Source organism: Gaeumannomyces tritici (assembly GCF_000145635.1).
Source record: "Gaeumannomyces tritici R3-111a-1 unplaced genomic scaffold supercont2.5, whole genome shotgun sequence".
NCBI classification, from domain to species: domain Eukaryota; kingdom Fungi; phylum Ascomycota; class Sordariomycetes; order Magnaporthales; family Magnaporthaceae; genus Gaeumannomyces; species Gaeumannomyces tritici.
In genome coordinates, this window is record NW_008804549.1 from 479923 (window position 1) to 504133 (window position 24211).

The 24211-nt window shown below is 58.4% G+C and overlaps 12 protein-coding genes and 1 non-coding gene across 13 annotated transcripts; 8 read left to right on the top strand and 5 right to left on the bottom strand.

Annotated features, from left to right (window-relative positions):
* Positions 1–795: 795 nt before the first annotated feature.
* GGTG_09144 (nicotianamine synthase 3) lies at positions 796–1915 on the bottom strand (the record flags this gene model as incomplete). Its single annotated transcript, XM_009226988.1, has 3 exons — positions 796–915; positions 1001–1630; positions 1703–1915. 3 exons carry the CDS (start codon positions 1913–1915, stop codon positions 796–798), a joined length of 963 nt encoding a protein of 320 aa, XP_009225252.1.
* A 386-nt stretch (positions 1916–2301) lies between these two features.
* On the bottom strand, positions 2302–2723 carry GGTG_09145 (hypothetical protein; the record flags this gene model as incomplete). Its single annotated transcript, XM_009226989.1, has 2 exons — positions 2302–2375; positions 2513–2723. 2 exons carry the CDS (start codon positions 2721–2723, stop codon positions 2302–2304), a joined length of 285 nt encoding a protein of 94 aa, XP_009225253.1.
* A 649-nt stretch (positions 2724–3372) lies between these two features.
* On the top strand, positions 3373–7548 carry GGTG_09146 (hypothetical protein). The gene has a single exon (XM_009226990.1). It carries the CDS (start codon positions 3600–3602, stop codon positions 4845–4847), a length of 1248 nt encoding a protein of 415 aa, XP_009225254.1. The 5' UTR covers positions 3373–3599; the 3' UTR covers positions 4848–7548.
* Positions 5441–6481, bottom strand: GGTG_09147 (hypothetical protein; the record flags this gene model as incomplete). The annotated part of the gene is made up of 3 exons (XM_009226991.1): positions 5441–5769; positions 5879–6352; positions 6443–6481. The coding sequence occupies 3 exons, from the start codon at positions 6479–6481 to the stop codon at positions 5530–5532; spliced, it is 753 nt and encodes a 250-aa protein (XP_009225255.1). The 3' UTR covers positions 5441–5529.
* A 632-nt stretch (positions 7549–8180) lies between the features above and the next one.
* GGTG_09148 (hypothetical protein) lies at positions 8181–9153 on the top strand (the record flags this gene model as incomplete). Its single annotated transcript, XM_009226992.1, has 2 exons — positions 8181–8761; positions 8850–9153. The coding sequence occupies 2 exons, from the start codon at positions 8181–8183 to the stop codon at positions 9151–9153; spliced, it is 885 nt and encodes a 294-aa protein (XP_009225256.1).
* Positions 9154–9471: 318 nt separating this feature from the next.
* On the bottom strand, positions 9472–9921 carry GGTG_09149 (hypothetical protein; the record flags this gene model as incomplete). Its single annotated transcript, XM_009226993.1, has 1 exon — positions 9472–9921. The coding sequence occupies one exon, from the start codon at positions 9919–9921 to the stop codon at positions 9472–9474; it is 450 nt and encodes a 149-aa protein (XP_009225257.1).
* Positions 9922–10820: 899 nt separating this feature from the next.
* On the top strand, positions 10821–15098 carry GGTG_09150 (hypothetical protein; the record flags this gene model as incomplete). Its single annotated transcript, XM_009226994.1, has 13 exons — positions 10821–10892; positions 11301–11572; positions 11921–12167; positions 12675–12769; positions 13082–13103; positions 13225–13264; positions 13325–13436; positions 13510–13545; positions 13981–14049; positions 14348–14458; positions 14605–14631; positions 14749–14906; positions 15001–15098. 13 exons carry the CDS (start codon positions 10821–10823, stop codon positions 15096–15098), a joined length of 1359 nt encoding a protein of 452 aa, XP_009225258.1.
* Positions 15099–17017: 1919 nt separating this feature from the next.
* Positions 17018–17578, top strand: GGTG_09151 (hypothetical protein; the record flags this gene model as incomplete). The annotated part of the gene is made up of 1 exon (XM_009226995.1): positions 17018–17578. A coding segment is annotated over one exon (561 nt), but the record flags the coding sequence as incomplete, so codon positions are not given.
* A 1164-nt stretch (positions 17579–18742) lies between these two features.
* GGTG_09152 (hypothetical protein) lies at positions 18743–19863 on the top strand (the record flags this gene model as incomplete). The annotated part of the gene is made up of 3 exons (XM_009226996.1): positions 18743–19128; positions 19193–19322; positions 19390–19863. The coding sequence occupies 3 exons, from the start codon at positions 18743–18745 to the stop codon at positions 19861–19863; spliced, it is 990 nt and encodes a 329-aa protein (XP_009225260.1).
* Positions 19864–20521: 658 nt separating this feature from the next.
* On the top strand, positions 20522–21087 carry GGTG_09153 (hypothetical protein; the record flags this gene model as incomplete). Its single annotated transcript, XM_009226997.1, has 2 exons — positions 20522–20633; positions 20720–21087. The coding sequence occupies 2 exons, from the start codon at positions 20522–20524 to the stop codon at positions 21085–21087; spliced, it is 480 nt and encodes a 159-aa protein (XP_009225261.1).
* A 640-nt stretch (positions 21088–21727) lies between these two features.
* Positions 21728–22726, top strand: GGTG_09154 (hypothetical protein; the record flags this gene model as incomplete). Its single annotated transcript, XM_009226998.1, has 1 exon — positions 21728–22726. One exon carries the CDS (start codon positions 21728–21730, stop codon positions 22577–22579), a length of 852 nt encoding a protein of 283 aa, XP_009225262.1. The 3' UTR covers positions 22580–22726.
* A 317-nt stretch (positions 22727–23043) lies between these two features.
* GGTG_20181 lies at positions 23044–23146 on the top strand. The gene has a single exon. It is a non-coding gene; the product is annotated as a tRNA-Leu (tRNA).
* A 214-nt stretch (positions 23147–23360) lies between these two features.
* Positions 23361–24095, bottom strand: GGTG_09155 (hypothetical protein). The gene is made up of 2 exons (XM_009226999.1): positions 24078–24095; positions 23361–24004 (listed from the first exon to the last, which is right to left on the bottom strand). Exons 1-2 carry the CDS (start codon positions 24081–24083, stop codon positions 23369–23371), a joined length of 642 nt encoding a protein of 213 aa, XP_009225263.1. The 5' UTR covers positions 24084–24095; the 3' UTR covers positions 23361–23368.
* Between the last annotated feature and the right edge of the window lie 116 nt (positions 24096–24211).

Genomic DNA, 24211 nt, shown 5'->3' on the forward strand with positions numbered 1-24211 from the left:
GCTGTTGGCGCCCAGAGCGTTCTAGGCGGCAATCAAGCGCGTGGGGACGGAAAATCGGCATCGGACCGTGCGGGACTGATATGGGCTTCCACGACCCATGCCCCACGTGGCGGATGTGGCCGCATGCCATGGTTCCGCACCCCTGCATAGAACTGGTAACGCCTCGCCGAAGGCGAGGCAAATCGTGATGGCATCTTCACCGCTCGTGTCCCCAACGACCAAGGTCACACCCCAAAGCTTTCTAAACCATAGATTCGGGCCTAGTTTTGGCAATTCGGTAAAGGATCCAGGCCCAAAGTCGGCTGCGTCCAAAAATTTCCAAGCTACTTCCTCATGGGGAAGCTGCAAATCTGGAGGCGGAAGACCGAGGGACCGGCAAATACTTCCCGGGGATTTCTGGGCTCCTGGTTGGCGTGGGCGGGTGTTGGGCATGCCCCGAAGGCTAGGTAAGCTATAGTTAGCATGCTAAATAGGCCATGTTAAGCTCAAGCAAAACCCCAAGGGGTTTCGTGGCTTTCAGTCCCATCAGTGGCCGGGCGGTGAGCTTTGGCAAATGGTATTTTGCGGTATGTTTGCCATTTCAGGAGCTAACCCTTGATGGCTATTGCCGCCGCGCCAAGACGAGGCTAGGCTGGCTGGGCTTTGGGATGAAACTCGACTGCCGAGAGGGGCGGAGGCAGGATGACGACTGCTCTTTATCCGCAGCCACATTCAGCGCCTTTCCCGACAGACACCGATTCCACACCCTTGATATGTCTGATAATTACTGCGCGGTGGATAATATTATGGAATTATCTACGCATGTCTGCCTTTAACTCTGGCGACCATGACCGAGTTCACCACGGCCCCGTACGGGTGCACCACAAGACAGATGTCAAGACACTGCAAAAGCGCCGGCCGGCTGATTTGTAGCTCCTGCAGGTCACCGTTAGCTGTCCGCCAGAGAAAAAAAAACTGTCAACGGGGTGTCGACTCTGCTGTCGCCCCGATATTTACTTACCGGGTACAGGCATTTGCGGAGCCCCCAGGCAGACCTCGTCAGGATGACGGCGCCGGGGTCCATACGGCTGGCGACGTTGACGATACACCTCTCTTTCTCCTCGTTGGTCGAGCCCACGAGGGCGGCGAGATAAACGACCTGGTAGCCTGAGAGGTCCAGGTCGAAATCCTTGGCGTCGGCCCTGGCGAACCCCATGCCTTGCCCCGTCAGGCCCAACTGCCTTGCCATCTCACGCGAGAGGCGTAGGGCGTCGTCGTCGCAGTCAATGTTCAGAACCTCGAGCGGGGCCGGCGGCCCGTCCCACGCGCCCCAGGGTGAGCCGCCGCCGCCGGTCAGGGCGAGGGTGATGCAGATGGAGGTCAGCGGCATGGGGCCCGAGCCGACATAGGCGATCCGGGTCGGGGCCGAGGGCAGGACTGTGAAGAGCGCGGCGAGCTCTATTCGCACCAGCTCGACGTAGTTGCTGTAGTAGGGGAACTTGCACAGGCGGTCCCACGGGTCCGGGATAAGGTCGCTCGCCTCGTCGCTCTGCACCCACTCTGCCCAGTGGCGCTCCAGCAAGAACTCGGACTCAGCGCAGAACCGCCGGAGTTCGGGGAGGATGGATGTGACCCGCTCGTCTTGGAGTATCTGGGGTGTGCCATGTCAGAAAGCACGCGCCTCGTGTCCGGCTGCGCGTCGCGTGGGGTCGCTATTTCTCACCAGGTCCACGGTGTTGTGGTCGTGGATTTCGGAGCACAGCTTGACTAAGCTCGACAGGATGGCGTTGACGGATGCGCTAGGCGCAAGGGAGCTCTCTTTGGTCAGGGCGGCATGGGATTCAACGATCTGGCCTGCGGCATCTCGCGCTGTCTCGGCCACCAGGCGGCTGCCCTTGGACGGGCGACATGTCGGTTTGGCAGGCGTGGGGGACATGATGGCCAAATCTCTCTGATAGAAGTCATCTGGAGACAACGGGGAGGGAAGGGGGAAGTCGAGGCGGCTCTGCGTATTTGTATTGGGTTGTTTGGAGCCACCAACCCCTCAAAGTGACACCTTGATGGCCGTGAATTGCGCGCGTGGGGGCACTCCCGAATTCACTCGCACTCGCCCAGTGTCGTGTCACGCGGAGTTGCCGCATATGACAAACGCCAGTGGGTGACGGAAATACTATCACCTGGGAGGTGACGTATCCTAACCGGGAGAGAGGGACATCAACTTTGGGGTCGCTAGCGTCGGCATGGCCGTTATCGCACTGCACCGGCGGCCCGACGACGCCTGCGCCATAACTAACCGGCGCCCCTTGTGGATCTATACGCTGTCTAGTCTAGTGACGATGTTGGAGTAGCGTGGCGAGCACTCGCTTCGTCAGAGGGAGGTTGTGGGAGGATGGGGGCTATCAGTGACAAGGCGGAGCGAGTGGTTAGAACGAAGGTAGGATCTATTTAAGAGATGGAGGGGGCGCCAAAGCAAGCAATAACTAATTAATATACTCCTTGTACCCAAAAACAAAGCATAGGCAAATGCGCGTACCGGAGGGGCAGGCCATGTGGAATGGGGAGACGCCCGGGAGGGTCCAAGGGAGTGTTGTCGCATGGGGATCCATCCCAGCTTCGCGCTTAAGATCAATGCTAGCCTTGAGCCCAACATTGACTGCCAAAATGAACAAGGCAAGCAAAATGAACAAGGCAACTGCCATGTATCGAGCAAGCTTGACATGAACGATCAGGGTCTTGAGTTCCATGACTGGGGTTAGTACCAAGGCAAGGAGACCTGTTACTATCGCCGTGGAACACTTCGTCAAAAGCCTGAGCTGCCTGAAGAGCTCAGTGTTCAAACGAATGACGAAGTCTATCACAGCCAAGCGAAAAATCAGGCGATAGTCGATGCTCATTACCGATGTCGCGAGCGTCTCGATTGCGGTTGTGATATACATGATGGCGAGGCGAGGAGAGGGAGGCCGATTGGATCAATGCGGGTTGGTGTACTCGGGTGGTTGGTTCAAGCAATTGCTTGGTGGATTACCTGCCCAGGTAGGTAGGTAGTTGGTAGTCAAGGAGGATGATGTAGCCGATGTAGGAAATGTCTGCGGAACGAGGAACGGAATGGTGCAAGGAGACGACCAAGGCCGGGGTATTTGAGAGACTACGCGATGCATGACGGCGAGACAAAAGAGTCATTGTGCACACAAAGGGTATTCCAATGAATGTATTGTCGGATCTCCATGGAGAGAGGTCTTTGTACTGACAGGAAAGGAAAGGAAGCCATTCAAACTTCTCGCCTTTGATGATTGTCCCTTGCGCTGAACAGACCCGCCCCCACCACCCTGACGAGAAATAGTGGGGCAAAATTGCCCAGTCACAGGTACCCCGCGGTCAAATTTTGTGACCACACCAGAGACAGACGTCACAGCCAGGCGCAGTCTTGTCCTTGTCTCCCTTCGTGTCTGCCGATTTGTCCTCATCACAAACTCCCTCGTACATTGCGCTCTCAGCTACGCCCTGGTACTCGTAGCTGAACTCGGCGCTCCCTGTCGCGTAAACTGCTGCCCCTCCGCCCCCTCCTCCGCGGCCCTCTCCGAGCCTTTGCCCCAGTCCGACGCGCCCACCTCCTGAGCAAGATGGCGGCCGTCACCAAACAGACCTACACACCCGCCGAGCAGGCTGAGATCGCTCAGTGGCAGACCACCGCCGAGCGCCTCGCCGCCCAGGCCTCGACGGGACCCGAAGCCTCCATCCTCGACGCCCTCAACACGCACCTATCCTCGAGGACCACCGTGCTCGGCTCCAAGCCCAGCTCTGCCGACGTCGAGCTCTACAAGGCCCTGGCCCCCGCCGTCAAGGCCTGGTCTGCCGAGCAGCGCACCGGCAAGGAGGGCCGTCCGCACATTGTCCGCCACCTCGACTTTGTCCAAAACAGCGCCGGCGTCTTCGGTCTCGACGTCGCCGATGCCGACAAGGTCAGCGTGAACCTCGACGAGGTCCTCTACGTCAAGTCGCCTGAGGAGGCCAAGGCCGAGAAGGAGCGGCTCAAGAAGGAGAAGGCCACCGCCACCGCCGGTGCCCCTGACAGCAAGCCCGCCGAGAGCAAGACGGTTGTCGACCGCACCAAAGAGGCCGCGTCCAAGGCCGCCAGCAAGGTCGCCGAGGCCAAGGACAAGGTCGTCGCCGCCGTCGCCGGCGAGGGCTCCGCCCCAGAGGGAGGCAACCAGAAGAAGAAGGAGAAGAAGGAGAAGACACCCAAGCCACAGAAGGCCCCCGCCGCGGCCGCCGCGCCGCCCTCGCCGGCCCTGATCGACCTGCGTGTTGGCCACATCCTCAAGGCCATCAAGCACCCCGAAGCCGACAGCCTGTTCGTGTCGACCATCGCCATGGGCGACCCAGCCGGCACCCCGGACACGGAGGAGTACGAGGGCCAGGTGGTGCGCACCGTCTGCTCGGGCCTCAACGGCCTGGTGCCGCTCGAGGAGATGCAAGGCCGCAAGGTGGTCGTGGTGTGCAACCTCAAGCCTGTCAAGATGCGCGGCGTCAAGTCGTGCGCCATGGTCCTGGCTGCGTCGCCGCGTCTCAAGGAGGGCGAGGCTGACGACCACAAGGGTCCCGTTGAGCTGGTCAACCCGCCCGCCGATGCGCCCGCCGGCGCCCGGGTCTTCTTTGACGGCTGGAAGGGCGAGCCCGAGAAGCAGCTGAACCCCAAGAAGAAGGTCTGGGAGATGTTCCAGCCCGGTTTCACCACCACCGACGGCCTCGAGGTCGGCTTCGACGCGGGCGCTGTCAAGGAGTGTGGCAAGGAGGGCTTGGGAAAGCTGATTACGGAGGATGGCAAGGTCTGCACTGTCAAGACTCTGACTGGGGCTACAGTTCGGTAGATTATTTCTGCTGTTTGTGCGACCCCATGTCCAGCGATAGAGCAAATGCAATCCATTCTTGTGCAACAGTCTACGATGATTCCACTCAGCCCCAAAGTATCATATCACTCGTCGCTCTGCATGGGGGTGTCCTCGCTGGTCACCGTCTCCCCCGAACCCCCTGTCCAACTGCCCTCGGAACAGCAGTCGCTGCCAGACTCGGACAGGCCGTCGTCGTGCGAGCTCCACTAGCACTAGCGGTGGCCGCCCCGGCTCGAGCTGTAGCCGGTACCTCCATGGCGGCCACGTCTGCCGGACCCGGGACGCGGTGGGTGGCACGAGGAATCCTCGCCATCGTCGTAAAATATTCGAAGATTCTTGTGTTGCGGCGGCTTGGTCCCGCGCACGCGTGATTTTCGGTACAGGGTGCCACCAGGGGTCCTCCTTGTCATGTTTTAGGGCGTGTAAAACCCCTATGTAAGCATACTCTGCCAGCGGAGTCACCTCAGACACGCGTGGATTATTGCTTCAAGTGACGGGGCGCGACATATCGGCCTCTGTGGACGTGATTGACTCGTCGAAGGAACCTGACGGTAGCTCATCACGTCCCGACCCCGAACTAGACAAAAGGAGATGGTGTTCACTTGACGATGAGCCAGAAGGAGGAACCAGACCCGTCATAGATCCCGGGATTCTCCACCAATTACGCCGGCAGCTTGTCAAGGTTCTTTTTCTCCACGGTGAATCCATCGGCAGCAGCAGCCGAGGTCTTGAAGTAAGCCCCTGACGTGGCGTCCCCCTTGAGTACCCAGTTGAGCCAGTGGACGGCCGCCTTGCCGAACTTGCCGCCGTTGGCCTGATTGTAGGTGCCCCCATGGCCCACCGGGAGGTTCCCTTTCCAGCTGGGCGTGCCGGCGGGGAGGCCCTTGTAGTCCCGCTCGGCCTGGGGAAAAGAGGTATCGTCGGTCAGCAGGTCCACTCACTCCCAACAAAAGCAAGAAAGAAAAAAAAAAGCTGGCGCATCTCGAAACAAAAACCAAGGGGAGGCTTACGTTCTGATACGCAATGTCCGACGTGCCGCCCATGAAGTAGAAGACGGGCTTCCGGATGGTGGCCACGGCGCCCGTGTTCTGCAGCAGGCCCGAGTTGAAGATGCCGAGCGTCGCGACGCGCGCGTCGTCCTTTTGGTCGTACGCCTCGACCCCGCCGCAGCTCATGCCGGCCGCCGCCACCTTTGTCTTGTCGACGGCCGCGTACGGCGTGCCGGCGGTGCCGGCCCTGGCCGAGATCCAGTCGATGGCGTCGCGCATCTGCTTCGACGTGGTGGACCCCTGCCCGTTTGGCGCGCCGCTGGCGATGATGACGTATCCGTGCGACGCCACCTCTGTCAGGAAGCCGCGGAACGCGAGCCCGTCGGCCGCGCACGCGCCGTTGCCCCAGACCATGATGGGGAGCTTGACCCCCTGCGGAACTGTCTTGGGCGCGTAGATGGTGTGCTTCGGGAGGGAGCTGTCGGTCGTGTAGGCCTGGCGGTGTGGGGCGGGGGGGCTGGGGTGTTAGTCTGTGATCGTTTTGGCATGGCTGGTTCGTTCGTCCGCGGCTTGAGAGCAACTTACCGCTGGGTATTTCCCCGTGCCCCCGGCCTGCGGGTTCATGTCAGCATATGCTTCGTGTTTGTTGGTCTAGGAAGGTGCCTGAACTAACAGCGCCTTGTCTTGCGTTGAGCTGCTTGTTGGTGGAAGGCGCGCCATGGCCAACGGCCAGGAGGGCCGAGAAGAGAAGAAGCTTCATTCTGCGTCGCACGATGGTTCAAGAGCTGTAGACTTGGCGTCGGGAGCTTAACACAGTGGCCGATATGTGCGAGTGCGCAGTAACCGGGTCTTTGGGCTGGTGGCTCTCTCTTAGTGGTACTTTATAGAGCATGCATCGGGGGGCCCACGTCCGCGTGAGGGGAAGCTCCCCTCTTCTAGCTCCGTCGTCGCGATGGAGAAAATGCTACCCCAATATCGAAACCATCGCGGCAGATGAGCAATCGGACTACCTGTCCGTGCAAAGGGGGGGCCAGATCTTGTCTGCTGCGATCTGCCCGTGGAGATTGCCGAGTCTGGGGCCGCAATGGACAGCGGAAGGGACGATCTGCTTCCCGATTTCTCCAAGGCCCGCTCTCCCCGGCCATGAAAACGTCTTTAGCCGCAACGCGTCCGCCGCCAAGGCGGCATAATGGCGAACCGACAGGGAAATTCTCCCGTTTGGGCGGAAGATCAGAGCCAGCCAAGGTTCATCTAGAACAGAGTGTGACCAAAATGTGAGTCGATGTGAGTGATGTGAGGGCGGCGAGGGTGATATCGATGAAAAGAGGAGAAAGACACAGGCTGGCCAATAGGCGCGCATCCATCTTAGAGTTGATGATTGGACCAAACCGCACAAACGCTAGAACCAACAACCTGCGGTCGACCTCGTGTGGCTATTATGTGGTGTTAGTCTCCCCTGCCCCCACTTCGCTTCCCCGCCTTCAGCACCTATTATTGGAAACATGACGAGTTCTCGTTGAAGAAGCTCAAGGAGTGGATAGAAGAGAAGCAAAGGGAGGCTAGAGAAGGACAAGTGTGGGTAAGCCAGAGTCGAATTGGCGTTGGTGCTTGCTCGTCCGTGCTCTCTCGTGGCATGGGGTTATGTTTGCTTAATCTGTTCCTCGAGTTAATACCAATCATTTCTCCGGAAATTTCCTTTGTGCTGTGAATATAGTTGGCGCTAAACTTCACAGAAACACCTATTCCAATATCGCATTGAATATTACTTCCGCATGTGCACACTTCTTCTCATAGCACCCCCTCGAACTTTCGCTTCACTCAAGCGTGGGACGTCGTTTGGTGCGTGTCCTACAGGCAAGACAAACTGGTAGAATCCATTTCCACTGCATGTTTGGACATTGCAACACGGTAACCTCATCAACACACCTAAGCATTCTAGGCAGACGCAGCCAGGAACACTTTAGAGTTAACTCGAGCGAAAGGTGCTGGCATAACATCACCGGGCTCACACGGGAATCTTCGGGCTTGTTTGCTTAAAAGTGCGCAAAGTCCACGCCCGCATCCCCAAAAGGCCCCGCTCCCCATCGGTCAGGATGTTGTTTGCCACTGTGAGGCAAGCCGATGCAAGTGCCCTGACCGTGACGCCCGGTCGTGGTGATGAAAAGTCAGGACGAAGGGCCTGAGCACGCAGCATCGGGGGGCATAAGAGAGCACATGCATCCCACAAGGCGCCCAAGAGCTTACCAGACAGCAGGTCCCGGGCTGGGCTCACAAAATCGATCTCCCCTTTTATCTCCCATCTTGCTCTGTTCACTCGACCACCATGGGTCTGAACGACACTCCTCCCCCGCACGTGCCGGCGTGGCTGCCCGTCGCGTCGACGCTGGTGCTCGGCATCGGGGCCGTGTGCTGGAACGCGACCTACATCCTGATTACCATCCGGTCCATCAAAACCAAGTCGTACGGGATGCCGCTGATGGCCACGGTGCTCAACTGGTCGTGGGAGGTCATCTACGCCTTTTACGTGGCCGAGCACCCCGTCGAATTCGCCGGCCTGGCTGTGTGGTTTTTCCTGGACCTGGGCATGGTTTATACGACGGCTGTATACGCGCCCTACGATTGGAAGATGTCCAACCCGTGGATCGGAAAGCACATGCTCTTCCTCCTGGTCTCCCTTACTGCGGCCGCCATATGGGGCAATTATACCTTCGCCGAGTGGTGGGTGTCCCGGCCGGGCGTCGGGCACGGCGACAAGACGGGCAAGTGGTACCGCCACCAGGAGGGCTACGACGTCATGGAGATGGCGTACTGGAGCGCGCTGATCCCACAGGCCTTCATCAGCGCCGGCAGCCTGGCCATGCCGGTGTCGCGGGGCCACAGCGGCGGAGTCAGCTATGCCATCTGGTAGGTTTAGGGTGCCATAATCCTGTGGGGGTGGGGCTTGGGGACACTGCTCGGGCGGCAAGAGATCTGACACGTCCGTTTTGAACAGGTTCGTCCGGGCGCTCGGATCCTTCACCGGGCTTATCGCGCTATATGCCGTCATGCGGTGGTACTGGCCCGAAGCCCACAGCTTTTTCGTCAACCCGCTGGCCATCTTCCTCAGCGCCCTGTTCATCATCCCCGACGCCATTTACCCCTTGGTCCTGTACCACGTCCGCAAGACCGAGGTCGAGCTGCCGGATGGCCGGCTGGTCAGTGCCTACCAGGCAGCCTTGGAGAAGAATGGGATCAACGGGGTTGAGGAAGGGCAGGGAGTGGTGGGAGACGGCGGTGAGGGCAAGATACGTCTGTGATCGGAGGCGCGGGCGAACTTGCTGGTACCTTGGCTGGGATTTAGCCACAGAGAGGCATAAGTAGATGGAGGGATATCTGTGGCAAGAGTATAACTTTGTTGAGCTAGATACATCAAGCCGCCGTGCCGTGTAGGTATTGCTGGATCGAGGAATCTCTGTGTCAACACACTCCGTTGTACCTCTGCCAGACCACCGTCACTCCGCAGCCATCTGTGCCAGCAGACGGGCCGCACTCTCCCCACCGTCAAGCGCCCGCAGCAGACGATCGGGATCAAACGACGGGCCCCGCGGGTTCTTGAGAAACTCGGGACTCCGCATCTAGGCCCTTGCCATGTCCGGGTCCGCAAGGTTCTGCGCCTGCAGCTCGACCTTGTTGCCGTCTGGGTCGGCGTAGTACATGCTAGCGGAGACGCCGTGGTTGAGGCAGTAGAGGGGCTCGAGCCCCAGCTCCTTGCGCGCGCGGTAGCCGCGCAGCAGGTCGCCGACGGAGCCGAAGGTGAAGGCGACGTGGTCGAAGCCGCACACGGCCTGCGGTGTTGTGGGTGCGGCGGACCCGTTGGCCCTGGGCCTCGGGAGCCGCGACGGGTCCAGGGCCACAGCCAGGCGGTGGTGCTCACGATCATAGCTCAGAAAGGTCATGCGCTCGGTCCGCTGCACGACGTCGGCGGCGAGCAGCTTCTGGTAGGAGTCGGCGGCGGAGTCCATGTCGTGCGTGCGCACCACAAAGTGCGCCAGCTCCACGGGGCGCCCGGGTTGCGTTGCGGCCATGGCTTTCTGATCTGGTCGGTTGGGTTTCGAGGTGTGATGGGCAGGAGGGTTTTTTTTTGGAGAGGCTCGAGCGCAGAAGAGAGACGATGAAGCGGGCAGCCAGCAGGCGGCAGCCAGGCTCTCTGCACTTGTGTGTCGGTGCGGGACTGCGTCTTGAAGCATGGCCAAGGGGACCGTTTCTCTGGAAGCTCGGAGATCAAGGTTCACGCGCAAGCTGCCTGTTCCTGGCATCGGAAGTCCGGCAGTTGACGTCGCTCGGACGGAATCCACACTCGGCTTCGTTTGGCCGTTGCTTCTGCTGCCGCTAGACCGTCGGACGAGCAAAAGAGGAGATGAACGAGCGCACTGACGCCAGCGTCACCAGTGATGCTGTCGACTTGCCGGTTAGAGCACTCGGACGCTTTGGAGGCCCATCCATGCCAAAGGTTCATCGTCGTCATGTCACCGCCCTCCATCTCGACTTTGGTCTTGTTCTGGTCTGAACCGGCTCCGCAAGAAAGCCTGTCCGGGTCAACCGACCGTATCCGCATGGCGCCCGGGCGGCGCACGGCCGTGGTGATGTGCCCGTCAGGCTGCCAACGTGAGCTAAAATCCCATCCATCTTTCCGCCTTGCGCCCCCTGCCACGCATGTCATTACTCGGCTAGCTCGGCAGGCATCCCGAGCCAATCTGCTGGATCGTGAGCAGGCAGACCATGGCGGCCAGGTGTCTGAGCATTCGTGGAAGCACCTGGGGTGTTGCTGGCATCCAAGGGGGAGAGGAACATGCTCGTGCTGCCGTTATTCCTGTCCACGATGTCTGCCTGAGAACAGCACTTTCGCCCACCTCATATGCATGCATGCTACTGATTTGGTAGCCTATAACGGCAGGAATCAGCCTTGGACGCGCTGGAATTCATAATGCAACCCTTCGAGTGCTGGTCCAGGCTAGCCCAGTATGGCCGATCCATGTCCAATGGCAGGACGAGCGGGGTATGTACCATCGCGGATTCGACAGCCACCGGGAATCGAGCAGGTGCCGGGGCAGCAAGGCGGCCTCCCAGCGGGGGTGGTCACCCAGCCTTGTATGCACTCAAGAAAAAGTGGCTGGCCGGGCGAGCAAAGCCACACGTCTAGCGCTGATGTCGCCGAGATGTAGATACCTCAAGCCCTCCTGCTGTTTTCAACTGGTTTGGGGGTAGCACAGCAGATTGGTGGCGGGCAGGAGAGTACAGAAATTGGGTGGGAGTCGCTCCTCTATTGGGACCGAGCCTTGCTTCATCTCCGACATCACATCTTCAGCGTACAGGCAGACCCCAAATGACACACTACAATACCAACACCATAATTGCCATGTTGCCCAACCTCCCTAATGCCTCGTCGCATATTCAACTTATACAGCTACATCATAGGACAGGAGACTCGCCTGTGGAGTGCACCTACCAAATAGTCAGCCTGGACGATGCCGCAGTCGACTACGAGACCGCCTCATACGTCTGGGGGTCACCCGCCAAAACAGCAAACGTTTTGATCATTGGGTCGCCTGTTCAGCCCGGCGAAAGCGCATACAAAGCTTCACGGCGGCTCCGAAGCCCAGAACGGCACCACACCATTTGGCTCGACGCGCTTTGCATCAACCAGTGCGATGACGTGGAGAAGACCAAGCAGGCACGGTTAATGGGGCGGATATTCAGATCCTGCACCAGCTGCGCTATATTTTTGGGGCGGCGAAGACGGCGTGGACAGAGTGGCCACCAAGATGGCCTTTGGGATGCCCCCCTGGATGGCTCGCCAAGGTCCGCGCCCCTCGTGGCTGGAGGACGGCATCCTCTGTGCCCAAGCTGCCGAAGCCTTGAGAGCGGCCATGCACACGCCGTGGTGGAATCAAATCTGAACTATGCAGGAGGCCCTCTTCCCACCTGTTTCCATCGTGTATTGGTGTGGCTTGTCCCTGCCGTTTTCACCTTCCACGAAGCCTCCGAGGCACTGTTCGGGGACACAGCACCCGGAAAAAATGCTAGAAGTCCCGTTCCAGCTGTACTGAAGTCATTTCGATATAATACGAGGCCCCAGTTATTCAAACAGCGCGATTGGCATGATCACCAACATGCAGGAGCTTATTCGTCCTCTTGCGCCTGCACATACTCGGATGCTCACCGCGGTGTGGGCGGACCCGCCGCTCGCCGTGACGCCGAGTCTTGCACATGTTCCGCCTTGATTGCGTGGCGACTTAAGCCGCCTCCACACGCCCAACGCCTCGGGAGCGCGGTCTGACGGATTGATGGCCAGGACGGCCGTGGCGGAGGGATGGATAATAAAGAGCGCGCTCGAAGGCGCGGGACGGCAGCTGCTACATCTGTGGTCGAGTTGACGGGCCGATTAGGCCGTAGCTGCTCTGTGGGCTGTGAAACAGAATGTTTACGGAACGTGTGTCGTGTGTGTCGTATGTGGCATCACCTTGTCCTAGACCAAGAGGATATCCAAGAGACACAACTTTTGCGGTCGTGTTCCATAAAGGCCAAGCCGTCTTCACCAGCCAGTCGGGTGGCGACACGTGCCATCGTAGAGTCCATCAACCCGAGGCTATGGCGGACCAACCCCGGAGGTCCAAGCCAGAATATATGACCTCTATCTGTTAACATTCACCACTCACGCCAAGGCGGCAATGAGACATGACCTCCTGAGGGAAGCCTAGGCCCTCTGAACAATTCTTGGGGTCCAAGTGCCGCCCGCGGTGATTTCTTTGATTTCTAGCTTGATACTCATCCAACACAGCGAACACCGCATAAGCATCCAGCAAAACAACAGGTCTCCCATGCCAGTATATCGCTAGAACTATTAAGTCAGTGCACCCCCTGTCTGCGCACTCTGTAAGGATCCGATCAACACCAAACCTACTACATTCAACTGCAAATTTCTACCTTTATTCAAGCCACCTCGATGCAAGACGAAACTAATTCCTGATCAGATTCGTCCGGGCTTTTAAATGCATTATTTCCTTTTTTCAAAACCTCCCCCCTTTTCGCTGCAACCCGGTGTATATTTACAAAAGCTTCGTTGGGATCCGCGGCCACCTTTTTCCTTTTGCAAAGCTGCAATGCCTCCAATTGGCCTTCCAATTGCTTAATTTTTTGCCGGGCCTTAGCCAAATCGTATTTGTGCCCGTTGTAGCTTTTTTAAAGCTTTTTAAAAAATAATCGTATTGTAAGGCTTACGGGAAAGCGGGCTTTAATAATGCTAATTTGGGTAGCCAATTTTTTTAATCGCTTAGGGGTTTTCCATAGCATTTAAAACGTTCGGGATAAAATCGTTAAACGTTTTTTAGCCTTGTTATCTTTTGCAAATTGTTAAATTTGGTTTCGCTGGTTATTTGGGCCATTATTAAAAATAAAGCGGTTTATAAAGGGTTTAGCTATATTGTAAAGCTATAAACCGGAAGCCCGCTACCCCGATAAAATTATATAAAGGGTTAAGGCTACGGATCGTACGTAGTAATAAGCGGATAAAAATTAACGCTTTTTTACCACCGTTAAATAGGTAAATAAAGCTTTAAACCCGATCTTTTTCCGATATACCTATTTAAAGGGGCTAAATACGGCAAAGTCAAAAGGTTGCAGTACGTAAAACGAATGGGCAAGCAAATAAAGTAAGAAAATGTCGTTTCGAAAGCACAAAAGCATAAATTTTGTAATAACGTGCAACCCGTGCCTATCCAAAATTAAAAGGCGAAAGGCAGGAAAGGAAGGCTTAATGCAAAGGATAAAAACCTTTTGCAATTATTTTAAGCCCGTACGATCGTTGGTCCAACCGTTATTTGTAGCAATAAATTTTTACTTTCGAAAAAGGGCCAAATTTGCAAAAAACCATTGCTTTTGCACGTTTTTTCCTTTAAAAATAATAAAGGGAAGCAATAATATACCCGTAGCCAAAATGCATTCGATAAAAGAGGTTTAAATGCGTAACTTAAAGTTTTTACGTTACAAAGCCCGGGCTTTAGCAAAGTTTAAAACGATCCCGTTGCCGGTTTTTCCCTTTTGTAAGCCACCCTCGTTAGCGTTATACGTGTTTTCCGGCTTAATAGCGGTTACTTCCGGGATAAGGAAGCATTTTTACCATTGCTTTATTATAACAATAGTAACCCTTTAAATACGTGCGTTTTCGATGCGCCGGGCCTTTCCGCTTTTAACCTTTGGATATTGGCTTAAAAAAGCCTGTAACCAATGCTTTCCAAACGGTTAGGAAGGCTTTTCGTTGCGGAAAATATTTTCGGCAAAAAACCGGATTTCCGCGTGCGTTAGTAAAAGGTTTAAAAACTTTTGCAATAAAATCCAATTAATTAATTGCTTTTTTTGCTTAAAGGCTATCCGTTAATATTCCTTTTGTAATTGCCGGATAGGTAAAGCGCTTTTTATGCAATTCCTAAAGGTTGATTTTGGTATCCCATAAAGCCGGGCAACCTTCCGGATCCCGCCCTTCGCGCGCACCGCAGCGAGGGCCCGCTTAACGTTTTCTTTTGTATACCGCTTTTTTGGCATTTGGGCATTAAATTGCAAAAAAAAGTAAGGAAAACGGATTAAAATTAACGAAAATATAAGGGCGGGAATACTTTAGAAGATTCCATGTTGTGGGCCTACAGAGTGCGCAGACAGGGGGGGTGCGCAGACAGGGGGTGCACTGACTTATAAGAAATTCGATGCTCATACAGCACGCCGACCCAAATTGTGCGGTCCAAGTACGTGTCGCCTTCCGTAAATCCATATGTACCTTCCTAGTTTGGCTGTTGAGGCGTAGACACGCAGTATCGGGACCAGGCAGTAACAGACGAAATATGAAGGTCAATATGTTACAGTTTTCATCCCCAAATTCAAACCGTCAAATTTCAGATTGGATCCCTAGCTAGCCGGGCGACCGCTTCTCATCTCATCACTCCCGCGTACGGCGAGCCTAGAAGGTTCCACGCGTCGCCTCCGCCATCTCTATCTGGCACGGCGCAGGCGAGGCCGACACGTGAGCTCACCTAACCATCACCCGTTCCGGCCGCCGCATCAGCAGCCCGTCGAGCAGGCCGCTGGCCACTTCGGCTTCTTAATATCCTAACCAGGCCAGGACTGCGTGCGCAGCCAAAAGGCACGGTGCCCTGAGGAACCACCAAGGGCCTTTAACAGACACCCCCCGGCTTTCCAGCAAAAGAAGAAGTAAACACGCCAAAGTTTGCCGTAAAGTCTGCCAGCAAGCTCAGAGCCTTGGTCAAGGCGTTTTCGTCATCCCCCCTGGTCAAAATGTGGGGAATTCCTGTGATCGACCTGAAGCCATTCCCACGCACCGCATAGGCCAAGGAGCGCCTGAAAAGCTCCAAGCAAAGCGGGATGGGGATCTCCCTGCCGGTAAGCTTGGCCCCCGGCTCGGGCTTAGTATGATGCCCCCGGTGAGACTCGCCGAGGGCGTTTGGTACCGACTCTTGGTCCGATATAAAGGACAGCACACCGAGTCGTCAGGGCGGCCCTAGACGGGCCCCCCTGCTGCCTACAAGAGAACGCGTTCGTAGATCGCGCAGGAAGGCTAATGGCAGCGAGGAGGAAGGTAAGGGCGGGATCATAAAGACCGGTGATTATATGTTTCTTTTTTTGCGGTGTCCATTTTGCCATGAGCGGATGGTGAGTCGGCGTTTGGTGATAGGCGCATGCTCAAAAGCAAACACCGAAACAGAGCGGGTTATGGCTTTTTGTTAAAGTTAATGCCTCGGAAAGCAAAAGGAGCGTCGCCTGGTGCCAATATAAAAAAAGGGGTGTTGCTGCAAATTCTATATGCTTGGCCTGCTATGACGTGTGACCTGGACGGACACGGTGTTCTGCTTTGGTATAAATACCGCGAAGCACCCAGAAGAGACCCTGGGCAGACTGGCTTGAAACTCACGAGCGCCCCATAGCCTCGCCGCCAAGCCGAGGTGGGCGCGAGCGGGTGTCGCAGACGGATATAGACCCACTTGGTAGCTACCAGCCACTAAGCGGGGGCCTTCGCTTTTGGCTTGGTGGCGCAATTAGTTCGTCACAGCAGGTCCCTGGTAGGTCGGCGCCGGTGGTCCAAGGGCCGCCTGGAGATCTCTGCTTGCTTTTGCTTGGCCAGCAAAACACGGGAAGCCGGCCTCGCAGCGATTCCGTAAAACTTGTCTGACGTAAAGCAGCCTCCAAAAAAAAAAACGGCTGCCGTGGGCATCGGTTCGCGCACCCCGCCCGGTTCGCTCGCCGGGCTGGAACCGCCTGGGGGAGACAAGAGCAGGAGGACCCTGCACGATAGGAGAGCAGTCGAGGGCCGGCCCGTCCTGGGTAGAAGGTCCAAAATCTCCGATCCCTCCCCGGTTCGCGCAGGCGGGAAGGGCACCCTGCAAACGGCCCGGTGTTGGCAGCTGGACCCTCGGCAATTCCAGGCCGGGCGCCCGGGAGGACCCCTGCCGGCACCCCGCAAGATGCGCGTGCTGCTGGCGTGAATCCCCCAACTCAAACCGGCGCGGGGCCAGCAAAGTGCGTTCCTCAGGTATATGAGGGGTGTGTGCAAATCACCCCATGGAGCTTCGATCGACGCTGGCGAAACCGAGTCTGCGCCACTCTAATTAACATCGGGCATCCGATGGCCGTGATGTCCACGACGCTTGGCGCCGGCTTGGGGGTGAGGTGGCTGCCCCCTGCTTCGACTTTGCCACCAGCATGCGAACGACGCACGCACATAACACCCCGGGCAGAAAAATAGCGTCCTGTCGACAACACATGTGCGTCAGCAACTAATTAGGGTTCCAGGGATGCCTTGCCCTCGGTGCGAGGCAAGACAAATCTTGCGACGGTTTCCAAGAAACCCAAGACCATCCGGCTGCCGCAATTCCCATCCAGGCCAGCCGGTCATGGCCCCCCCGTATCGTCCCAGAGCCGCGTCTTCCGGTCGAGACGAAGGTAGAGGGAGCAGGCGTGGCGATGCATGTGCGCCAGTCAAGTGTACGTTAATATATAGAGAATAGAAGCTCGCTTGGGCGCTTAGCTCAGAAGAAGGATTGGCACCCCATCGTTCGTCTCAACGTTCTCTACGCTCTGGTTCTGCTTTTACTTTCTTGAACGTTGCGTCAAAACACGATGGATTCTTCAGCAACAGCAGCAGCAGCAGCAGCCCGAGCATCGCCTCGCGGCTACCAGCTACCGCAGCAGCGAGGCTACCCGGACGACCGAGCAGCCGCCGCGGCCTCGCTCCCGCCGCTGTCCACGGGGATGGCCGCCGCCGCCGCCCATGGCGACTCGCCGACCCGTGACTGGCTGAGTCCCTTGACCAGACAACCCCTCTCCTCCCACGCCGCCGTCGGCCAGTCCCCCTTCTTCGCCAGCCACGCCCGCTCCGGCAGCAGCGCCAGCCAGCCCGACCTGGCCTTCCGCGACCCGTCCCGATACCCGCAGCAGCCCGAGCCCGCCTCGTACCCGGCCGCGGCGTCCTCTCCCGAGAGGGCGAGCCCGGAGGGATACGAGGTTGCCGGCCCGCCGCCGACGACGTCGAGGAGTCGCAGCCACTCCGGGGCTGTGATGCCGCCACCGCGCGTGCCGTCCCGGTCGCCCTCGGCCTACGGCCACAGGCGCACGCCGTCACGGACCAACCACGCGCGGGGGCCGTCCGAGGACTACGCGGTGCCGGCGCTCCCGGGCTCGATCCCGATGGCCTACTACCCGCAGCCGCAGCCGGCCGTCTACTCATCCGCAGCGGTGGTCGCGGACCCGAGGGTCACAGTCACCGTGGACCAGGCCCGGGCGCTGATCGAGGCCCTGCGGGTGAACCAGGCCGACATGCCGGCGCCGCCGCCCGAGGCCAGGCGGGTGCCGGAGCCGCCCAGCCAGCAGATCGAGATCGCGGCCCTCGTCGACGCCATCCGCTCCAGCCCGCAGCGCATGTCGACTGCCCCGATCCAGATGCCGGGGCAGCTGGATGGCAGGCTCAGCGTGGCCGAGCGCCGCGCCGGCCCGTCCCTCAACCTCGCCTCGACCAAGCCCGAGCAGGCCGTGTCCGTGACGGCTCTCAACAGCGCCACCCTCGGCTCCCGCATGGACTGGAACCAGGTCCCGTCCACGACTGACTCTTCGTGGGACGCCAAGTGGGAGAAGGCCAGCCACATCGAACGCCAGGGACCGCCCATGGGTGGAGGCGGCGGCGGCGGCCCGCCGGGCTGGTCAGGGAGCCAGAGTGACGACTTCTCGTCCAAAGAGGTCCAAGACAAGAACTTGGTAAGAGGTTTTGCCACCATCTGTTTGTGACCCCATCCAATATCTTGCTGACACGAGTGACATCACCTCCCCTCCCTCAGGTCGATTGGGCCGGCCCCGATGACCCGGAGAACCCGGCCAACTGGCCGATGCGGAAAAAGTACCGCACCTCGCTCATCCTGTCGCTCTTCAGCTTCATCGCGCCCTTTTCCGCCACCATGGTCGGCCCGGCCATGGACGTCATCGGCGCCGAGCTGGACATCGCGCCGGGCACGCCCCAGCGGCTCATCCAGGGCCTCAACGTACTCGCCGCTGGCGTCGGCCCCTTCATCGTGGCCCCGCTCATCGAGGCGTACGGCCGCGTCCCCGTCATCCGTTATGCGCACCTCTGGCACCTGATCTGGAACACGGCATGCGGCTTCGCTACGACCGGACCCCAGCTGCTGGCCTTTCGCTTTATCGGTGGCCTCGGTTCGAGTGCTCCCCAGGTGGTAGGTTTCCATGGCAAGAAATGCGTCATGTCTACTAGTTGATTGCATCCAGTCAGTGCTGACGTCTGTTTCTCGTCTGTTCCAGTTGGCTCCCGGTTTGACCGCAGATATCTACCCAGCCCATATGGGTGGGAGGGGTGATGCGGTTCATGCCTACCTCCCATTCTTCGGCAGTGCCCTGGCTCCCATCTTTGGCGCCTTCGTCACGCAGGACAGCAATTGGCGCTGGATCTTCTGGGGCACCTCCATCTTCAGCGCCATCGCGGTAGCGCTCGCCTTCACCTGGCTCGATGAGTCGAACCACAGGGTGCTCCTTGAGCGTAGGGCCAAGCGGCTCCGAGAGGAGACGGGCAATAGGAACCTACACACGCCGTTCCACACGCCGGGCCAGACGGAAAGCGAATGGATGATCAAGAAGATCTGCCTGCCGTTTATCATGTTGGTGTGCCACCCTGTGGTGCAGGTTCCCTTCAGCTACAGGGCCTATCTCTTTGGTATTATGTACCTGATGTAAGTACACCTGTTCTTGGGAGGGTTTAGGGTGGGAAGAGTGACGCTGACCTGATTTCCGCAGCCTTTCAAATTTTGAGAAGAGCTTCGTTGAGATTTATCGCATGGATAAGGCCAGCGCGAGCCTGAACTATTTGGCCATTGGCGTTGGCTTTGTTTTGGGACTGCACATTAGTCGCTATGCCATCGACGGGGTAAGTGCTATTCGCAATTCTCTTTTTGTCGCAATAGAGGGACCGTACTAACCCTGGTTGCCTACAGTTTTCGGCCTACTTCCGCAAAAAGCACCACACCGACGGCCACATGCCCGAATGGCGCCTCCCCGTCAACAGCGGGGCGGCCATCTTCATCCCGCCGGCCCTGATCCTGTACGGGTGGTCGCTGCAGAGCGGGTGGCACTACGCGGTCACGGACCTGGCGGCCTTTCTGCTGGCCATCGGGCTCATCCTGGGCTTCTTCAGCCTGCAGCCGTACGTGACCGAGTCGTACGGTCTCGAGTACGCCGCCAGCGCGCACGCCGTTGGCGCCTTCCTGCAGCACATCTCCGAGTTCGCCTTCCCGCTCTTCGGCCCGCCCATCTACGACGACCTCGGCCTCGGCTGGGGCAACACGCTGCTGGCCATCATGACCCTCGCCATCTGCATCCTGATGCCGCTGCTGCTGTGGCACTTTGGCCCGACCCTGAGGGCCGCTAGCACGCGCGGCCTGCCCGTCGGCCCTTCGGGCAGGCGCTAGGGAGGGGGACCGGTCAGTGTGGTCGACAAGGAATGTAAGGAAGGAGCCGTGCCTTGTCGGCAGGGCCGGAAGAGCACCTGAGCACCTGGGCAGACTGGCGCTGCTTCATGTATCAATCAAGAAAGCAACAACGAACGTTATGGGAAAAAAATGTTCAGGTTGGCGTTTGTTTGGGTTTGTTTGTCGCATTTTTTGTCTTTTTATTGGACTGTTAAGATAGACACCATTTGTAGCAAGGCGTATGTAATGCATCAAAGTATGATTTTATTCAACTTCAGTCCATGGAATAATTCCGTGGCCATTCTTGAATCTTGTGCAGTGTTGACAGTGTTGGGGGCAGGCCAAGCGCTTATGGCTTATGTCAGCAGAGCTGGCACAAAGCAAAGACCAGACTGCAGGGGTTCGATGCTGGTCCAGACCAAGCTTTTGTGTTGCCCAGCCTGCCCGTGCTCTGATCCTGGCTCCCCCACGACGAAGCACGAGAGTGGTGCCTTCCTCCCTCGACGACCACCAGCCCCGAGTGGCCCCCCAGGAGGGCTGCGTGTTCCTGATAAGCAGTTGGCCCTCCCGTACTCTTCAGAAGAAGATCCTCCTCTAGACCCGACCTACATCACCTAGCAGCATATTCACCACTTGCATGCTCATAAAACGCGCAACAATGACAACTATCGCAACCCTAGAGCGCATCTCGGCAGCAAAGCTGCGCGACCTGATGTTGGCCCCCGGAGCCGACAGCACCAAGATTGCCGTCGTCGACGTGCGTGACGATGGTGCGTTGACAACGTTACTGATGTTGGGCTCTTTTTCTTCACTTTGCCCTGTCTCTGACGTCGTCCCCCCCACCCTTCTCCTCTAGACTACATCGGCGGCCACATCAAGGGCTGCCTCAACTACCCCTCGCACACGCTCGACGCTACCATGCCCTCGCTCGTGCGTCAGCTGCAGGACAAGCCGACCGTCGTCTTCCACTGCGCGCTCTCCCAGCAGCGCGGCCCCGGTGCCGCCCTGAGGTACATTCGCGAGCGCGAGGCCCTCCTGACCAAGAGCAAGGAGCCCGGCACCACCGCCGACCCCGCCAGCAAGGAGGCGACCGCACCGCCGGTCCAGCAAAAGGTCTACGTCCTCGACCGCGGCTTCGTCGGCTGGCAGGAGGCTTACGGCGAGAACGAGGCTCTGACCGAGGGCTACAGGAAGGAGCTGTGGAAGGATGGTTACTGGGGCTGAGACTTGTCGCCGGCTTGTGGCCTTTCCACGTTTCGAAAGCCGCTGTCACATTTCCTACACTCAATATGCTTTGTGTTTTGACTTGCGCCCTGGTTTCCTCTGGCTGGATTTTCCGTGGCCCTTGGAAGCATCAAAGTCTATATACCCAACAGAACGCTCGAGGCTGCGGCGTTCTCGTCATGGATTGTTCTGAGTTTGGAGGGTGATGACGCCGTTGCCTTCTCTAGACTTTACAAAGTTTACTGAACCTACTCTTGCGTCTGCCAGTCCTGGTTTTGTCGTGGTATTCCCGGGGCCCCTTGGAAGCCAAGTCAAGACAATGATGGAAAACCCTATTCTGCCCTATCTCCGATACATGGCGTCGTCGATCGTAAAGGGTGCCATCGTGGGCCCTTTCCCTGAGCAGACCGGCACTGTTTCAACCGCTGGACACAGAGCAAAGCGTCCATAATCTCCTTGTTTCCAATAGCAACATCACTGTCCTCAGCTCGCCCGACGCAGGACCGTTCCGTGGCGCTTGGTGACCGCTCGACCGAGTAGCTTCATCCTTTGAGTGTCGACGTCGGACACGACCTCACCCTTGCCTGCTTTACGCCGTCAACGCCAACGACAGATCCGCCACCGCCGCAGACCACCCACCATGGCTCCCCTACCCGCCCCCAAGGTCCCCCTACTCGCGCCCATGGCTCCCCTATCCGCCCTCATGGCCGAACCAGTCACTCCCTGCGCGGGGACGCGCTACATGCCTCCCGGCTTCCCGATCCTGGTCCCCAAGCGGCACGGCGGGCACTTCATCTTTTGCACGCACGACGTCGGCCTCTTCAACGACTTCCTCGCCAACGGCTTCTGCCACATGACGGAGCACCCGCCCGAGACGGTATTCTCCAGCCCCATAATATACAGCTGCCCCAGCCGGGAAGCGCTCGCGCCGCGTTGGGGCCTCTCCGACGTCGGCTCGGTGCTGCTCGAGTTCGGCCTCCCCGTCGTCGTGGCCGCGGGCTTCGTGCTCGGCTGCCTGTGCGCGCTGCGCCACGCGCGCCTCGACAAGACGCGACGCGTGCCCCTCTACCCGCGCGGGCCCGCCCGCCGCGCCGCCCTGGTGCTCGCCTGCGGCCTGGTCGTCGCCGCCACCGCCCTGCCGTGGCTGGTCTGGCTCGCGGGCGTGCTGGCGTACGGCGCCGTCGCCTTCGTCGTCTGGCCCTTCTGGGGCGCGGCCATGTTCCACACCCTGCCGGCGCACCCGCTGCAGTTCTGGGCGCCGTTCGTGCCGCTCGCCCGCCGCGCCAGGGAGCTGCTGGGCGGCGTCGGCGACGTGCGCCTCGCCCGCCGCCGGTCCGCGGGCACGGTGGTGGTTGCGGCGGCGGTGGCGCCGCGCGCGCCGCTCTTCGGGCCGACGGAGCCGCAAGAGGTGTACGTCTACACGCGGAGGAGCAGGCGGGAGAGGAGGAGCCGGAAGAAGCACTGTGTCACGGTGCGAGAGGTGACGAAGTGATGGGGAGGGGGGATCTTTGGGGCGAGTATGTTGGAAAGAAACAACCGCCAAAGAAGGGCATGTGCGAGCTCGTGATTGATAGCAGTAGCATATTTGGTAATTTAATTGGCCACTGTTCACATGTTTTCCCATATCATTTCTTCCCGCTTGTTTGGTGGCCTGCCATATTGCGGCAGCAACCCGCCCATGGCCAAGGGGGCTCCCCGGCTGTCACGCCGTGAGAAAACCGAGGATATAAAACGAACCCATAGTATGGCATATTTGGCCGCTTGTTTTCAATCATGTTCGACATCCTAGATATAACGCCCACACTATTTAGAGGAACAGCCTTTTCCCGCCTCACAGAACAACGACCCCGCATTACCTATGCGGCCTCCCTCCGTCATGTTACATCGCACACCCCACTCCCCCACGATTCACCATCATAATGGCTCAGAGTACTCCTATTTACAACAAGCACAACAGGTCAGATGGCCGAGCGGTCTAAGGCGCTAGCTTCAGGAGGATCCTGGATCCAAGTGACTGCTAGTCATGAAAATGGCGTGGGTTCGAATCCCACTCTGATCATATCGCATCCCAAAATCTGGGACTTCCTCTTTTGCTTGCGAGTTTTTTTTTTCGTCATGGGTTTTTGCCCAAGCTCGCTTCCGTAATCATTGCAATTTGACCGGCCTTTTCCCTAACCATTCGCCATATTATTATTACATGTAGTTTAACATTAAATACATGTCCAACTGGTAACCACAGCCAACCGATTGTACATCCACTACCGGTTTCTTTCCTTTCAGCTTAGACTCGACTTTCACCATCATCATTGCCACTCTGTCTTGTGACGCGGCGCCGGAGCTGCTCCATACCCAGCGCCCATTCCCGCATGCCCGCCTTGATTGCGGGCCACTTCAGCTTGGGGTTCCACACCAGCTTGGTGCGCTGAGGCTGGTTGACCCAGCGCGCCCTCTGGCGGTTCAGGTCCACGTACGCCTGGTCGTCGTAAGGGCGCGGCTCCAGCTCGCCGCGGATGCCGGCCAGCCCGTCCGAGGCCGGCCGCGTCATGGGGATGTCGTCGGCGTTGCTGCCCGCCCAGGCGCGGCGCGGGACGGGGACGCGCTTCAGGCAGCCGATGCGCAGCAGGATCTTGGGCCACCAGCCGTGGTAGGTCGGGATGATGACGAGCGCCAGCACGGCTATCCCCACGCTGAACAGGATGATGGTGACGTCGAGCGCGGCCTCGGGCCACGGCATGTACTGGCCCCTGTACACGACGCACCGGGGGTTGGTGAAGCGCGCGCGGAACTCGACCGGGAGCTGGCAGTAGCGGTAGCCCTTCTGGAGCGTCTGGACGTAGATGCCCTCGTTGTGCGTGTAGTACGTCCAGTCCCTAAAGTAGTTGGGCATCCTGATGGGGTACAGCTCCATCTGGGGTTGCTGCGCGGGTTGTTGGTCAGCATCATTCCAGCGAGGGCCTGGATCCGCGGACCATGCATAACATTATGCTTACCGCCATCTTGTCTGTCTTGGACGTGGTGTTTGTCGTAGAGGGGGTCGCTTCGGTTGGGATACCGGACTGGTGTCAACGCGGGAGATGCTCCTCTGCGGGATAAACAGCGGACGAGACGAGTCGAGGGAAAAGAG